At 35.8% G+C, this 17532-nt stretch overlaps 2 protein-coding genes across 5 annotated transcripts in view; one reads left to right on the plus strand and one right to left on the minus strand.

Moving 5' to 3' along the window:
* Positions 1 to 7774, plus strand: part of LOC117154831 (neo-calmodulin) — an 85040-nt gene extending 77266 nt beyond the window's left edge. For all 4 annotated transcript variants that reach the window (XM_033330172.2, XM_033330167.2, XM_033330169.2 and 1 more), the window contains one exon: positions 122 to 7774. In XM_033330172.2, coding sequence (XP_033186063.1) covers positions 122 to 153 — 32 coding nt within the window. In that variant the 3' untranslated portion in view covers positions 154 to 7774. The remainder of the gene's footprint in view (positions 1 to 121) is intronic.
* Positions 7775 to 7870: 96 nt separating this feature from the next.
* On the minus strand, positions 7871 to 11648 carry ERp44 (Endoplasmic reticulum protein 44). Its single transcript, XM_033330166.2, has 6 exons — positions 11489 to 11648; positions 10918 to 10999; positions 10673 to 10828; positions 10279 to 10579; positions 9486 to 9781; positions 7871 to 9406 (listed from the first exon to the last, which is right to left on the minus strand). Exons 1-6 carry the CDS (start codon positions 11543 to 11545, stop codon positions 9060 to 9062), a joined length of 1239 nt encoding a protein of 412 aa, XP_033186057.1. The 5' UTR covers positions 11546 to 11648; the 3' UTR covers positions 7871 to 9059.
* Between the last annotated feature and the right edge of the window lie 5884 nt (positions 11649 to 17532).

Raw genomic sequence — 17532 nt, forward strand, 5'->3', positions numbered from 1 at the left:
GGCCACAAACTATATTCGTAATATATCGCATGACTCATCATAAAATCATCGACTTTTGAAATGAATTCAATTTTATCGTCTACGAAATCGTCTCGCTCGCAAAGACACGATGTGTTCACAGAATTTGTGACAATCCTGACGTCGAAGAATTAGTTCGATGGCCATGGATCGGACAAGAAGCTATCCAGCTGCCGGAAGTCTTCGTCGAAGAATAGAATCAAATCCCCGAAATCGTAACAAGATGGTCATCCTCTCGAACTCCGCCATCGGAGGCGTCGATGAAAAGTCGTGAAACTAACAATGTGGGAAAGTAGCTGAAAACTCTTCGAAGCTCATAAAATATAAAATATCGATGTATCTTTGATTCGACAAGGAAGACGAGCAAGCCCGGGTTCAATCGATTCACGTGGCTCGCAGCTCTTTTCCCGCATGAGGGTAAGTCATATCGGAAGACTGATGAAAACTGTGTCTCGAGCGATGGAGTAATGAGCGATGGTTGACGATGGTGGAAAGTTTGCAAGAAAGGTGGAGAGAGTGTGAGTAAAGGAAACAGCAATGTGACTTCCGCAGTTGTACACGCATACACGCATACACACCTCGCTCCTTCGAATTAATTTTACAAGTATAAGTTAGCGAAATGACATTATACGTGAAAACGAGTGAGGTGCTCGCTCCCGAAACAATCAACTGAGCTTCGTTTAGCGTTTACCTACCTACTATCTATACTCTCTATTAATGCTATACAACGTCGTTATTGATATTGTTAGGAATCAATCGATCCTTCTCCATCCTTCGCCGATCTCATTTACACGATACTACTGGCATGACGATCTCGTTCAACAGCGAATCGCTATCGATGGCCTAAAAATTGTACCGTAGAATCGCACGCAATGTTGATGCGATACGTGGCATCGAAAAGTACAAACGGTATTAGACCGAAGTCGTCTTGTTCGTTACATCAAAAGAAGTTACGCTGTTGGGACATATTTGCTACATGTTGCTAACTTGATATTTGAGGGGTGCATCGGTCGAGACAATTTTAACGTAACGCATTCGATCGATATGGACGTGTGCCGGGATTGGAATGTAGCGAAGTTTTTGAATACCGAAGAATACCACAGTGAAACGATCGAGTAACTCGTCATTCCTCTTCACTTCTGTCGTTCGATCGGTATTGTTCCTCCAATTTTTGTAGGTTCGCTTGTAAACGAGACGAATCCTCCCGGCTCGTTGTCGAGTCGGATTTTAAACATTAATTGTCATAAACATTCTGGCCGCGGGACTCGACGCGAGATAGCTCTATAACGATCTGTCTTCAAATTTAGATGAGTGTCGTTGGCAAGTAGATTAGTTTTAACGATGATATACTCTCGATGGCAGAATTTTTAGACGCATGTTATGGCGACATGCCAAAACAGTCGCTGGAAAGCAAGAATCAAAGCAACAGTAGCGGATTTTCCTTAAATGTAAAACACCAATCGTAGGGATTCCTCGATCCTTAATTTTGTCGAAGAAACTTTTGTACCAAATCTTTCTCATTTTCCTTTTTCTCTCGTTTCTTCTTTCCTTTTTCATTTTTTTTTTTTTTTTTTTTTTTTTTTTTTAAGCTCGAACAAAGAGCTGAGAATCTCGTGAGTGTACCGCTCTTGTTGTTAGTCCCGAATTCTAGATTTTCACCCATGTCGGCTCTCCTATACCAAACACCGTCCGCCTGAAACCTCGACATTCTCACCCACCCACAGGCCAACTGTACTACGTCGTGCACCTTTAGATCCTTAAGGTAGGACAGCCACAGCCGTAGATCGCGATACAGGATAGTTAATTAGCGCATAGAGGAAGTACACCTAATAAATGATGCATTATACACATACCTATTATATATACCTATACATGGTGTTACTACCGGAAATACTTGAAGTAACGTTATTATGGATATTCATATATATATTTAGTATATACTTATACATACATACGTACGTACATATATTATATATACATATACACGTTAGCGACGTACGTCGGTGGTATACTGGCATTGATATTTTTATGGTTTTAAAAAAAATACAACAACAAGAACAAATATTAGTGTCAGAAAGAGCGACAGAACGAAAGAGAGCGAAAATGTGAGCGTGAGTGAGCGAGAAATAGGAGTGAAAGAGAGCGAGAGAAAGAAATATCGGTTGGTCGGTCGAAGCGCGGAAAAATGAAGCGCGTGTACATAAACGAAACATTGAAACGGAAGATACGGATAAACGGGATAAAATAAATAAGGGGAGCTCTTATAAGCGTGTTATTACAAAAGGTGATTCGTTTTATCCTTAATGCGTGTCGAAGGATGGTATGCGAATATTACTATTGTTATCGTTGGTAATCGTTGGTCACACGAAGCGGTGATTTCACAAACGTACACACAACATACACATAGAGATAGACAATAAATTCTGTTCTTTAATTAAGTAACACGCATATAGTTACATTGCGTTGTTCGGCTCGACCGCTGGGTAGGTAAGCTACAGATCTGCGAACACCATATAACGCGATTAGAATTTGGGAAAGGTTATTTTCAGAGAACTCGATGTGCTTACCTAATTATGCGATCGTCCTTTTTGGCTGCCTCATGCCGTTGCCTTACGGTGAAAAGATTAATATTTGCCATAAAAAAGGGAAATTTTCATAAAACGTTGCAGCTTCTTAACATTTCGATTGCTTCGATTTTAAGTTTCATCATTTTTGTCTAATATTTTTCCCCTTTTCGGCTCTTTCATCTTTCCTTATTGCCGATGAAAGTTAAGCTCCTCTGGGTTGAATACGTTCGATCTACGTTTTCAACCGTCTGACATTGGCGTGATGCAAAGCTACGCACAACGTAATTGAAAAAGCCGCGGACTATGCAAACTGCAAAAAGGAGGATATAAGGAAACTATAACATGCAAACATAAAACAAGACGCTTCGACAGTTACAACATAAAAAGAGCTCTATAAGTCGACAAAAAATAGTAATGTATAACGTCCCGAAGACAATATCTTTAACGATTTTATTAAAGGAAGCTATTCGAGATTTACCTCGAGAGAAGGCCTACGTTTTGCCACGTGTGTCCGAGACGATAGATTGTAGAAAGATTGTCAAAGAAAAAGAGAGAGAGAGAGAGAGAGAAAGGGTGAGAGCGAGGATGAAATGATAGAGAAACGAGAAGTTTTATGATGCAGGAGTTACGAGAAAGGTGCTGTTTAGTTTAAACATTGTCGATCTTTTTCCTTTACAATTATTATGCTTTTATCCTACTTGAATCAGTGCACTTTCTGTTACATCTATTTTGCAAACACTCAAATCCTTTCCCTTTTAACTTCTCTACATACTTCGTTCATTATACACTTATTTCACGGACTATATGATATTTTTGTTGAAAGATTGCGACGAATGGATCGGTTCATTTGGATTTATGAGATGCACGAAATTTCACTGCACCCCATGAGTTATTATTTCGACTTTCCGTCTTAGAGGAAAATTATCTATAAGAATATCAACAAATGCTGAACACAAGTACAAGGAATCGTCAATATCTGTATATATCACTCCCAAAAATCGTAGCCGAATCAGAGACCTTGAGATCGCTGGGTCGATCGCCACATTGGTTCGGGCATGGAATAAAAGAGAAACTTGCAATTCTCCATTCGGAGTGTTTTCAGTTTGCAAGGCGACACTAAACGCACACTTGTCACGCGCGCTGTAATAGGTACCTCTTTCATTAATACAGATCACTCACGGTCTCACTAGGTCTCTGATTGCCTGCACGGTTCTTTTACTTGCGAACTTATCTCGCCATAAATCTCTGTGGCAATAAATATCCTACTTTCCCCCTCCCGGAAGATGCATTAACTCCGCTTTGCAAATCGCACTATGCAAGAAATCCTTTTGATTAAACCTCCGAGTACAGAGCTGTTTCTGATATGCCTTTAACCCTTAAAAGCTATTATTATTAGAGAAAAATTTCACCCCGGTAGATCTTTTTTATTTTAAGAATCAATAAATTCAACGATACAAATTAGTAAATCGATAATTTTTGATTACTCGATGTTAGACGAAAAAAGGGAAAAGATTATTGTTCATAACGATTATAAATAACATTGCGAGATACAGAAACTAGCATGGTCATTAAATTTGATCAATGATAGCTTTTAAGCGTTAAAATATTTGTTTCACGCGGGAGTGGCGACAAGTATTATAACGACAGACAGCCCAACCCTATCATGATTACCGAAAAGTATTTTTATAGAATACTCTTCGAGCCAGATATTTACATCGCGTTATATTCTATTCTATATATTATATTACATTAACATCAATGTATACGTGCGTGTACAAATTGTATATCATATTATATCATCCTACTCTGCTGGCAGATTTCATTGTAGTTATTATGCGTCCGAATGACGAGCCGGCAACGTTTGTATTCGTCGCGAGACGGCAATTATGCGTTAAATTGATTATATATAAATCGTCCTTAAGAGGAATATGCAAGTCTTCCTTCATTTTAATCTGCACTATTCGAAGTTGGAGGATGTTCGTAGGATTTAGTTGTACGGCGTACCTGCTGATTGCGTTGTGTCCTCTGAGGGTGTGTGTTACTTCTACCCGAAATTATTTCCGGATAAAATCGCTCAACGACGATATTCTGTGTGTTTTTTGAACACCCGATAAGTCGAAATATTGATTCGCCTAATCGTGGTCGTGTAAATCTGTAGATCAGAGCCGCGACACGTTAGAGAAATACTCGAAGACTAATCTAACTGAATAAGCCGTGTTTTGTTTTACGATGAACGTTTCGAAAATTCTAAGAATAATTGTAAAAGTTCCACTTCATTTTATACTTGACAAATTTTTTTAGGAAATTATAAAAAATTTATCTTTGCTTGTTTTATTCGTATCGATCCTATGGTACTAATAGAATTTGAGAATGGCGTGGCAATACGAGATGTTCGAAATAGATACGCTTGTGTGTTATAATTTATATTGTGAACATGTGTCTATATTTTAAACGAGTAGTTGCGTTTACGTCGGAAGTAGACTGCGAGCGAACCGTAACATTTTCATAGAGGTTTGATACAGCCGAAGTTAAAATTGTTATAGTCGAGAGTTGCATAGGATCCCTTTGTTTCAGAAAGATCGAGAGAATCTCAAAGATGCAGATTCTATGGATTAATTTCATCTGTCCTCTTCCTAAAATCCTATGCATTTCTTCGAGTCCTTCGCTTTGGTTGATTCCAGTTGTTCTAAAGTTTGCTAAAGTTTCTCAAAAAGTTTGTTCAATACTCGCAGTACATTATAAACAATGTCCGTAATCGAACTTAAGGAACGCGTGCTTGTGGCTTTTTACGAACAATGTGAAACCGGAGCCACATGAAGAATGATCAAGGACCGCGTAAAAGAACAGGGGAAACGAAAACTAGTTGATATCAAACGAGTTGAATGATGCAAAGGTAATCAAATAAATATATGTACATTGCTAGATACGAAAAAAAGAAACCTCATTAACTTAGGTGTATAATAATTGTAATCGTTAAATAAGTGTAACTATGTTGTACTAGTCATGAGACCGTCTCGTATCTTGATAAGCAACAGTAAGTCGTTGTACTCGAGAGATTCGGACTGTTGTTACGACGAGGCGGTTTCTCGGATCGGTTGTTTGTTAGTGTAATTAAATATATATATTTTTCATCCATTGGCTGACGTAAAAGTACCCGCGCTTCGCAATGAGATCGAGAAAGATTATGAAGAATGATTTAAATGAAAAAAAAAAAGACAAGTGAACCGATTGCGTGCATTACTCGCAAAAAATTATAAAAATCGAAGCGTTTAGATACCGATTGCATCGTTGAAGCCCGGAAGATTCACGATTCGTTGATTAGAGAATTTCTTGATCGAGAAGATTTGGAATTGCATGATCGTGCAACGCTTTTCCTAGGTTCGGAGTTCGTTACGTGCCATCGTTTAAAGGGTACATAAAAAACGGTCAGGAGCAAATGACATTAATCAAAGTGTCAGAGATAATGACAGAGACTTCCAAATGATACTCAATCATCGCATCGCGAATCCTTTGATTTGCCAACATTATGTTTGCATACGAAATAGGCGCAAAGCCTTACCATCTATACGCGTTAATTCCGAGGCATCTAAGGAATTTTTTACAACAGCAAAAAAGATAGATTTTTACATCTATTTTATTCGATCTTCAGTTTACGAACCGTATCGATCAAAATTGAAATTTTCGAAAAGAAGAATCAAATTTTAAAACAATTTCCTTAGGTGTCCAGGTACTACACGCATTGTAATTCTTCCCTCGTACACTCGCTACTGCTATCGTATGTATTCTTCAGTTCGCCTAATATAAAGCGAGCTAACATAGTAGCATTGCAGCTAGGCAGTACAATATATCGTTGGAACTCCGACCCAAACACAATGACGGTCAAGAATAATTATTGTAATAAGAAAATGTCTTTCATTACTTTATTAAACGATCACGAGTACAAGTCGTGCTAGTTAAACGAATATACGTGTGTATATCCAATATAGAAGCAAGTTAAAGGGAGAGCCATTCGATAGGTCTTTGGTTCTTCGTGGGGTGCAAATAACTTTAGAGGATAGAGGATACGGCGTGGAAATGCGTTAAGATGTAATAAGAATGAAAATTATCTTTGAGATGTATCAAAAAAAAAAAAGAAAAAAAATAGCGTAAAAACTAAGTCAAGCGAGGTTACACCGGAGATATCGCACTGTGAATGAGAATATTTATATTTTTACTTAGAAAAATGTTATAATAACGTTTGTAATGTCTAATTCCCATCCGATAAGGAATGTTCATAACGTTATTTTTCTAGAGTAAATATCTGAATGCTTATTATTATGTTATGACGAAACGTGCTCTCAAGCGAGATCTATTATTATACAGTGCATTATTCGTTCATTGTAAATATTGCGTTTGCTTCGATTACTTCATTATCTTTACAATGTCTCTATAAGCAGCAGGATATATATATAACAATTACTATTGTTCTCTAAATCTCGTCGCGAGTGCTCACAAGGAATGTGCACGTACAATACAACTAATGTATTTCTCGTGGTGTTCATTACAATATTACTGCTGTAAATATTATTTACGTTTAAGTTGAAGGAATGAGTGAGTACCTCTATACGACTAATAGATAGGTGGCTATTATTTATCGCTAAAGTTACGAGAACATTATATTTCCCTGATCTTTTTAAAGTGTCATTGTCAGTGATTAATTTCGAGCTCATATTAAAAAAGTTCTACTATGAAGATTCTTTGATTAAAACATTCAGAGGATGGTAAAATTTGCCATCACAGAATAGAAAGAAAAGAACATTGTAACATGAAAGACGAGAACATTCTCAGTTAGTTATTATAAAACGTTATTATACGTCTTTTAACTTTACTGTCAATCTACTACGACCATTTATTCGAATATTCCTTTATATCTTCATAGAAGGTATTTTGTTCTCTACCTGCGGTACCTGCGATTGATGGTTCTTAATCAGATTTGCTCCACTCACGTTTCGTCGTAAAGTGGAAAAAAATGGAAGCGCTGGAAATTGTGGCGAGAGTGCAGTATGTATGGTGTTAGCTGTATGAAATCATGTTACGTGTAATGTTATGTACTGTAAGATTAGAATACATCATAAAATGGTGATGGCGTGTACTGCTGGAATGTAATACATGTATCGAGTTACCCCTAAATACAGCCATTTTATAATGGATGTTTATCTGAGATCCACTCCCTTCACTATTTTTACGTAGAATACGCTAAAAGTATATGAAAAGAAGATGCACAACACGGGATATTTAAACAGAAGTTTTAGATGTCTGACTTAGAAATTGTTTATTAACAGAAAAGTTAATACCATCATCCATACAAATTAGCTTCTTAATAATATCTTAATGCTATATCGTATGAAATATTATTATTTTTATTCATATCCAAGTACTTCAAATGTTAAAAATCGTCGATGTGTCGATTCTAAAATACTTTACGCAAAAAGCGACTCTTTTTTCTAAATGAAATGATGGGTTTCAAATTTGCATTCACTCACGCTCTATACCGAGATCGCGGCATTATCGAAAATCTAATGCGATCGAATGTTCCCGTGCGTTTCATTCGGCGTTTGTGACATACACGCAACTATCTTATTGCGATTTTACGTTGTGCTAGAAAGTACTTCGTGATAAGTGATGAAAACGTATCAAAAGATAATCGCGTTTTAAGTGTAATGATTCATTACTTTCGTATCGTTTATTGAGAATTAATCTGCAGATCAATCTTGTAACTGAAAAGTATGAAATGATACGAAATAAAGACCGTTATAGCAGCCATGGTGTCAACAACACTTTCAATAATGCAGAAACATAATAAATTTGATTATAACAAAAGCTACATTAATTGTAATCAGGTGATTCTTTTTTGCTTCTTAACGATATTCTATAAACCGCGTTGCAAGTTGAAATATAACATCTATTACACGAATATTGACACTGGGAGATACTTAGATCTTTGGCGTTGATTTGTAGTTCGATTAAGAATTATTACCGTTTTTTGTTATATTTAATAATGAAAGAATCATGATACAAAACGCACATGTTATGTAAAAATAGAATAAAATCTACTATATATATTTCCTGCAATGAAACCCGTACAAAGGTTCCAATTATATATATCGTGGATAATTTTTTTTACAAGTTAGGGTTTTAATGTATTGTATATAACATTTGGTAGAATTATATTCTTTCTTTGAAATTCTTAATATGATGTTGACCGCGAAAATTCTTTTCCCCATTTAAAATAAACCAAATAAGCATCTAATTTTATGACAATACTGTATAAATGATTTAAAAAAGATATTATCACTACTATAACATTGATTAGGTTTTCAATTTAATAATACATCAAATTTGGATTCCATTACTGTAAATAACTGTGAATAACTAACAAATTGGATAACCGAAATTATAGAAATCTCAATATCCTGAATAATATTAAACCTATCATTACAGTTCATCCTTGAGTAATGTGTACCTGTTTTTACTAGGTGCTAGTTTCTTAAATGTAGATTCTGGTGGGGATGTAGGCACCTTAATTTGTCCAACAACTTGTGGTACTTCATTACTACTAGGATCTGGCCCATAATGAAACTCTCTGTGTAACTTTCCTGAATATAAATCTTGTAGGAAACCCTTTAATCTTCCTTCTATATGAATATCATGGAAGTTTGGAAACAGGTACATATGTCTAAAACTATCTATGGCAATTAGAGGCAAATCTGCTGGAGTCTTTCCTAGATGATGGAGAGGATGAGCAAATTTCACCCCATTTGCAGTTAAGAAATTTACATTTTCTGAAATAAGATAAAATATTGTATTTGCTTATCACTTGGGTATTACCTTTTTAAATATCAGTACTAGTACTTTACTTACGTTTTTCATCAATTAATGTCCTCATTACTACATCTTTATACATTTTAACACTCTCAACATCGTTAGGAGCATGAAACAATATGAGGAAAGGTAAAGCTTCCTCTGTTAATTCCTCAGCATTTTCAAATGTAATTTCCCTCACCAAGGGAACACATTTCTCTTGTGCCCAAACATTTAATTCATCAAAGTTATTCAAACTTCCATGGTATGTTTCATCTTCATCATTAGAAAGTGCCTTATCAGATCGGAAGACAATTATAGGTTCTCCTGGAGGGTGCATAGCTCTGCTTGCATTCCTAGTTGTATTCCCAACAGTTAAAAATTGTTTTGTATTTTAATTTGTATATACTTATCAAATAAGATTATACAGTAAAATATTTGGAGGATAGGTTACTAAACATTCACATTTGTATATGTATATATTATGCAGAATTTAACACAAAGAAATAGGACAGGTTTTTAAAACATAAAAGAAGAAAAAAGGGGGAAAAAAGAGGAAAATGCTGAAAAAATACAATTCTGTGAATAAAAATTTAAAGGTAAAGTCATCTAAATCATGCTCAATATTTTACTTACAAAAAGTGAAAATGTTCCCCAATTTCACAATTCTGAGCTGAGCATGTGCTTGTTAGAGAAAGGAATAGAATAATTACACACATGTTATAGAAGCATTAAAAAAGAGTTCCTTGGAGAACAAGAGTCAACATATGCGAATCGCTTATATATATATATATATATATATATATATATATATATATATATATATATATGTATATAGCATTAGGATTCTTACCCAAACCCAACATGAAATTGGCAATCATCCTTTAGATTAGTAGCAACCCTTCTAAACATCCCATATTCAGGAACATCTTTTCTATCAAAATATCCAATGATCATTCTCTTTTTATCATCTAAGTTGGTTAATTCCTTTAAATCGTAAAATTCCTTAATAGGATCCTCTAATTGTTTCCTTATAAATTCTTCAAAAGCTTCTACTGATCGTTGACCCCTGTATTCTCGTTTGGTTGGTTGACCATTCCTTATTACTTTTAAAGTTGGGTATTTAGTAATGTGAAATCTTGATGCAATACCAGCTAGAAAATAGTTTTTTAATTTTGTAATAAATTCTATACACATAAAGTTATTTTAATTTCATATGTATATTATTTTTTTTCAATTCTACTCACATTCTCTTTCACAATCTACTTTTGCCATAACAACTCTTCCTGGTTCAGGAAATGCATTTCTTATTTTATTTGCAGCTTCCTCAAAAATAGGAGCTAACGAATTACTAAAACGGCACCATTGTGCATAAAAATTTATTAATACCAATTCGTTTGTTGCTGAAACACGCCATATAAAATCGTAATATTTTCGCCGCTGTAAGAAGTTATAAAAAATTTTTATTTAGATCTTTATCGAAACAACTTACCAAGCGTCATATCGATATTTTGTTGAGTGAGAGATACCGCGCCTTCGTTTGCATTATTTGCTAAATTGTTTGGCAAAAACGTCTAAAAGATACAACACTCTATAATTATACACACTATCACTTTATATAATAATCTTAAGATACATCGAAATATACATCGTAATATATCACATGATATATATAGGGTAGTTCAAATTGGAAAAGATTTATTAAAATAATCCCTTAGATTTTGATTTTCGTACATTATATCTTGTATTTTTAAAATTTGAATCACTCATAAGAAATATGTACAATTATTATACTTGTACATAGTTTCAGCAAGTTTGTTTAATAAATTTTTGAGGTTATTTTATGCGTATGTATACAGGTTATACCACTTTATAAACAATGAAATTAGGTTCGATGACATTAAAATAATACCAAACATAATGGGTTATGATAACGGGAAATGGACTTTCTAAAATCCTTAGGTTCTTAAATACGTGTCACACTGCGTATTCCTAGCGGTATTCAAAAAATTTGTACCCGTTCCTTTAAGACAGTACGATATATTATTTTGATTAATACTCACCATTAAACAAGCAAATATAAGTACTTTGAAATCCAAAATATCACAGAAGACCAACATGATATGATCTTATAATATAAATTTGATCAAGCAACACCTATTTGAATAACCATCAGTAAGCAGCTGTCTATGTATCAAATGCCACGAATTTGCGGTACATCGATGCCTAGTAAAATATTCTCGAGGCATCGATTCAACAGGGATGGCACAGGTATCGCATAAATTCTCTATGTCAAGGTTATGCCTGTTTCGTTTCTTCGTTTAATGTGCTAGCTGCTATCATTGTGTCCCATTTCAATACTAATCTCTTATTTCATTATCTTCATTTTCTCTAGTTAGTATCCTAGTATTTATGCGTCTAGGAACTTTTCGTACTGTTGGAAGCATTGTTATATTTTCCTATAAACTGACCAATCGTATTTTACTACGTTCGTACACATTATATTAAAAGTTTCTAGATCATTTGAATCTACCGTGATATCTTATATCTTGTGCTTCCTACAATCTTGAATTAAAAAGTATAGAAAAATGCTAGTAATGAGTGCTTACACAGAAAACTAATTTTATATGTGACGCATTTAATTTCTCTTACGTATGTTACGTTTCTTCTTTCATACAAAAATATTATATGACTTATATTTTTCAGCAAATACGAAAAGTACTTCTAACTATATGATGCATATTATTATAAAATTACTGGTTTATAAACTTTGTAAAATTTCCATACATTATTTATACAAAATTTAATCAGATGGTTAATTTACAAAAATCAATTGAAAGTTAAAAACACTTTATATCGTAAACCGAAAGATAAATTCAGTAGATTATGGAAAATCTTGAAAGCATCTTTTATATAAAACCCTTAGAATCTTCCCCCTTTGTAAACTTTAACTGGTTAAACATTTTAATTTACTCTTTTCCTTGACAACCGCATCCCAAAGAAGGGTCAACTATTCTTTCGACCGTAACAAACATACATAACAGGATTCGTTGCAGAAATGGATTAAAATAATCGTATATTCCTAATCCCCGTATAAAAATTGGGCACGCAGAAAGTGACAATAACGTTCGCCGAGTATTCGTTGTACGACCATGACTTCACAGATTCTCTTATTTCCCGACAAAATTTCAACTACAGCTGGGTGAGTCTTCGGTCTTCGACTAAATTTCCATTGAACTGGTACGAAGACTCTCCGGGAACTTGCTTGAACAATAGTTTATGACTGCACAAGATCGTAGCAAAATTGTTTATACTGCCGTTATGGTTATACCACGGATTAACCATAATTTACAATAAAATCCAATTTTCCTAATTTTGCATTTATTTTATAGCTGTACTGGCTACAACACAGGTTGCACTGATGTGATGAAATCTTGTCGACATATCTGACTTAGTTTAACGCAGTTAAATCAGGTATAGTTAGACGCAGTCGCTTGACATAAGTTTCCGTCAATAGCTTTGTTAGAATGGCAGTCGGAATGACTTTGAATTCATAGGAGCCTTTGCGTTGCCGACATTTTTAGTCCTCTCTGCAGGATGTATTTCGAATGTACCGATGTCAATCTTGTACCTGAATAGACCAGCCGCACGTCCATAACAGCCTGTCAAACAGTTGCTGGTGAATTTTCTTTAAGCTTTTGCGATAAGTAAAAAATTTCAACTCTACATTTTTATGGGTATAAGCATGAGTGTTTGTACAAATTGACTTAATGTAGATCGTGATTAACTTTAACGCGTAACGGCGACACTTATTAGCCGGCATTCTTTGATACTGGATCTGCTGCACCGCTGGATACTAGTTGAACAAACGAGTCTGTTGAAAGATAAAACCACACAATGCGTCAAGGGACTCTGCATCCGACGAATATATCTTTTCCGAGAAAAACTGACACGACCAGGGCCGAATTAACGTTTTTAAAATCGGGACTATTGATGCAGCCGCGGTGACCCCCTTCGTAGAAAAACGGGGTAGAAGGGAGGATATTGAAATAAAATAAATTTATGTAAATATAAAATACAATTTATTTTAATATACAGTTTTAACATACAATTGCTTATTTTAATTTTTTTATTTTTACAAATGTTTTTCCAACCATATATAATATAAACGTACCGCATATAGAGTCCAGCCGAATAACATGTAGAAAAGGACACGAGGCGATCGTTTGAAAAATTAGTTTACTAAGCATTTTTTGCCTTTTGTTCGTACTCAGCCCCAGTCGTTAATATTCAACTCGTTACTTAAACAGGTAAACGACGTAACTCCGGTGGGCAGCATTGACTTCTGCTGCGACAAAATGTCCCGAATTTTCCCTAAACAGAACGATACTCGTTTGGACACACATTGCTCTTTTAACTGGGAAACTTTATTAACTGTACTTTTTGTTCGCGACTGATATAAATTCATGCGATAAATTCGTAGTTAATTAATATTTATAGCCGAATTAATTATTAATCATTAAACCATTGAACCATTCCATTTCGTTGCCATGAGTATAAGTAAATGGAGTTCTACTGTAATACTACCAATTGTAAGAACCTTTCTTCGGTAAGCCGTTCATAAAATTGGAGGGATAAAAGATCTACAAGAAGCCAGGGCATATCTGCGAGGTCGTTAATTTTATATCAAATCTTTTTTACGATCCTACCTGGAACAACGTGGGTCTACTCTGGAAAGAAGCAATTATCCATTTTAATTCCTCGTTGACTTGACATGGGGTGTACACGGATGTGTTAGACTGTTTGATCAGTCCGGCCATCCGAAGTCGTTTGGGTTTCTCCTGATTCGTTCCCGGAGGTTGGCACACAAATCATATTCAGTCAGTCGTAGTTCAGAATTTTGTCTTTTCTTTTTTTAACTTTCGTCGATCCTCGCCTATCGTCCCCTGACCTGCATCCTTGCAACAAAAGCGGTCGGTCGGCACGATTGAGACAATAGAGAAACCAGGACTTGTGGCCTACTAATTAAAATCTATCGGTGAAAGATGAAGGGTGAACGCCGACTCATTTTTTTCTTCAACTATCGTCGCTTTCCTCCAAGGTGTCCCTTTTGAAATTTACACTGGCCACTTTGACTGCAGCGCAAATGTTTCTAAGACCAGCTAATTCTTTGGCTTCTAACTGGACTGCTGCTAAATGTACACTTGAATCCTTCGTTCCTATCATATTTCAATCGTTTTCTCGAAAAATTACCCTTTTTTAATTGCATAGCCTCATAATATTTCTTCCACCCCTTGTCGTTTCCACCATAATTTCCGTCTTTATGGGTCGGAAACTTTCTGTTAGTCGTTTGCAACTTTCCCAACTCTGACCTGTGCACTGACACAACTGCTCTTTTGGTACGGCGCGATCATAAATGCCGTGTTGCGTAATGAATCCGCGTATAATGTGACGGCTCCCTTTGAACGGTAGATATTCTCACGGGTCCCATGGTACCCCGAAGTTGCTCCCTGATTCTAGTTTTTATTCTGCCGTTTCTTTCCTTTTTCCTTCTTTCTTCGTCTCAAACGCAACAGGTCGTATTATGACGAGGGTGTTATTCCCTTCGAACGGGAGTACCGTGAGTGACCCCTACAGCTCGATTCTTCCGTCTCTAGAACGAAGCACAAATTTATGGACTTGGGATCGTCGTTTTGAGACAGGTACATGCTTTCCTCTTGTTCTCGCACCTTGCACATCGTTAATTCGTCCCCACGAAAATACGTTTTCGGCATCTTTGATCATTTGGAAACAAGTATGGGGTGGTCTGGGGTTGGAAGTAACAACGCGCGAAACAAATAAATGAAATATTTTAAGGAGTAAATTTGCCTACATTTCTAAGTCTCTTCTTTCTTTATGAATATAATTGTTTCATTCCTTGCATATAATTCAGTTGCATACATATTTTCACTTTTTATCTTGATCGACAATTTTGGCATTACCTATTCCAATGTTAAATCGTTATGATTTCTACAATATCAGAAAAATACGTGAGTTTGAGAGAATAATACTCTTGTAACTCCAGTTGTTATTTTCGATTACAGCCTATTTTATCTATATCAATATTGATAATCTATCGGCGTCTATCTGCAAACGATCCGTAATAAATGATTATCGTAACGCGACCAGAAGAACCTCCTTGTAAGCTACTAAAATCGTTCTCTCTTCGTCAAGTGATTAATGACGAAGCACTGTTTGGTATCCATTTGTCTGAACCTGAGCAGACCACAACGAACTCGTACACTAATCGGATTGTAAGAACTTATTAGAATCGATCCATTCTTTCAAGAATAGACTACTTAATAATAAATAAACAAATATTAGACATACTTATCCAAATATTTAACAGTAGCTAGATCATACGAAAATATTGTCTGTTGTTAGAATTAGCCTGTTTACGTATAAGATTTTCACAGATCTTTGGTAAAGTCTAGACTCTTGTTTAGGACCTTGTAATCCTAACCCGATTATCAGCTATATGTCAGATTGCGAGATAGATCCGACTAATCTTGTTCTGCAGCAAGCTACATGATCCTGGTCAGTCTCAAATGGGCTTTCTTCTCTTACAGAGAAGTCGTGAGCGACCACGTTACGCCGATCATCGTGTGAAAACTGCAAAGTCTCGCTCCATTAGCTGCGAAGACTAGTTCCATTGTCGGGTCTATTGTCGGGGAACGTGGCCCGTCTCTTTCTTTCTCTTTCTCGTTTTTCCCTCGCCGTCGTCTATTTCATTTTTTTCTCCTTCTCCTTTCTCCTATACCGTCTCTTCTATGTTTTCTTCCAGATCCGAGCATAAGTTAGAAACCCGTCAAGACTAGTGACCTGCTGATCCCGATGATGCCTCCTTCGGTCAGGTAAATCGCGTATAAAATTGGCCCGTAGTCGAGAAAGAAAAGGTTCGATTCCTAATGACGTCTCCACGAACAGGCCATTATCAGGAAAATGCCTTCCACTCATCATTCAGCGTGTAGGTGCCATTCGGATTTGTATGGGATTGAGAAAAAAAGTATTTTTGGTAGAAATAAACATTAATTCTTGTATATGGTATACGGTTATTTGGTTTATGAATTGTAATAAAATGTAAAAAGCCTTTCCTTTTCGAGAATATTAAATTTCGTAGCTCGCGATAGCTTACCCCGAGCCTTTAATCTTTTACAAAAGAGCGTCGAAGACTATTATTGCCCAAAAAGAAATATATCGAGATTTACCTGGAGGTCTTTGTACAAAATAACGGTGTCGTTATTTTCTTAAACTCGCGCGAGCATTTCGATTCTTCGTGAGATCGACAAGTGGAGAAAAAATATCGATATCGAGAAAAAGAAGTGGAAGCTGTTGTTTCACATACGGGCATAAATCTCGGAAGAGAATATAAGAAATCGGGGACAAGCGAGTTCTTATTGCGGACAAGCTAAATCTGACCTGCGTCGTCCTTCCGATTTGCATCGGTCCATCGCTTCTGAATGTCTCTTAAAAATGCGCGGCTTTCGCAGAAACATCGAACGTTCCAACGAATGCACAAAGCGTACTTTACACCCCCGCAGTTCCCTCCGTTTACCGATTGGACACACACTACTGTGTTCACGTTGCATTTTCGATCATCGCTCCTTTGATCGTTAGTTTAAGAACCGAATTTTCAAGAAAGTCAACTAGATGTCCGATTTTCTTTGGTGATCGACAGTAAAAATATCGAATAGTGTATTAGGTTCACGAATATAAAAGATCGTTTGAATTTGATAGGCCAACAGTGTTCATTAAATTTTGCGTGAAACATGGATTTCAGAAAGAACGGGCTCATAGAAGATTAAAGACATTCTACTTGGGCATTTTTTTGATGCGTGAATTATTTAAAAAAAGAATTGCAGTAGTTTTATCTTAAGAATTTTTCAATCATACTACTCGCTGATAAATATTTTCAAGAAACTACGCGAAGTTAAAATTTTATTTGAAGGAACATTTCGTACACGTCGACCTACCATTGAGAAAATATTTCAATTGAAAAAAAGAGACGATCGAATGGCAAATCCTTGCGAACAATGAAGTACAAAAAATACTTAAGAATGAAACATTT

Source organism: Bombus vancouverensis, chromosome 11 (genome assembly GCF_051014615.1).
Source record: "Bombus vancouverensis nearcticus chromosome 11, iyBomVanc1_principal, whole genome shotgun sequence".
Lineage (NCBI taxonomy): Eukaryota > Metazoa > Arthropoda > Insecta > Hymenoptera > Apidae > Bombus > Bombus vancouverensis.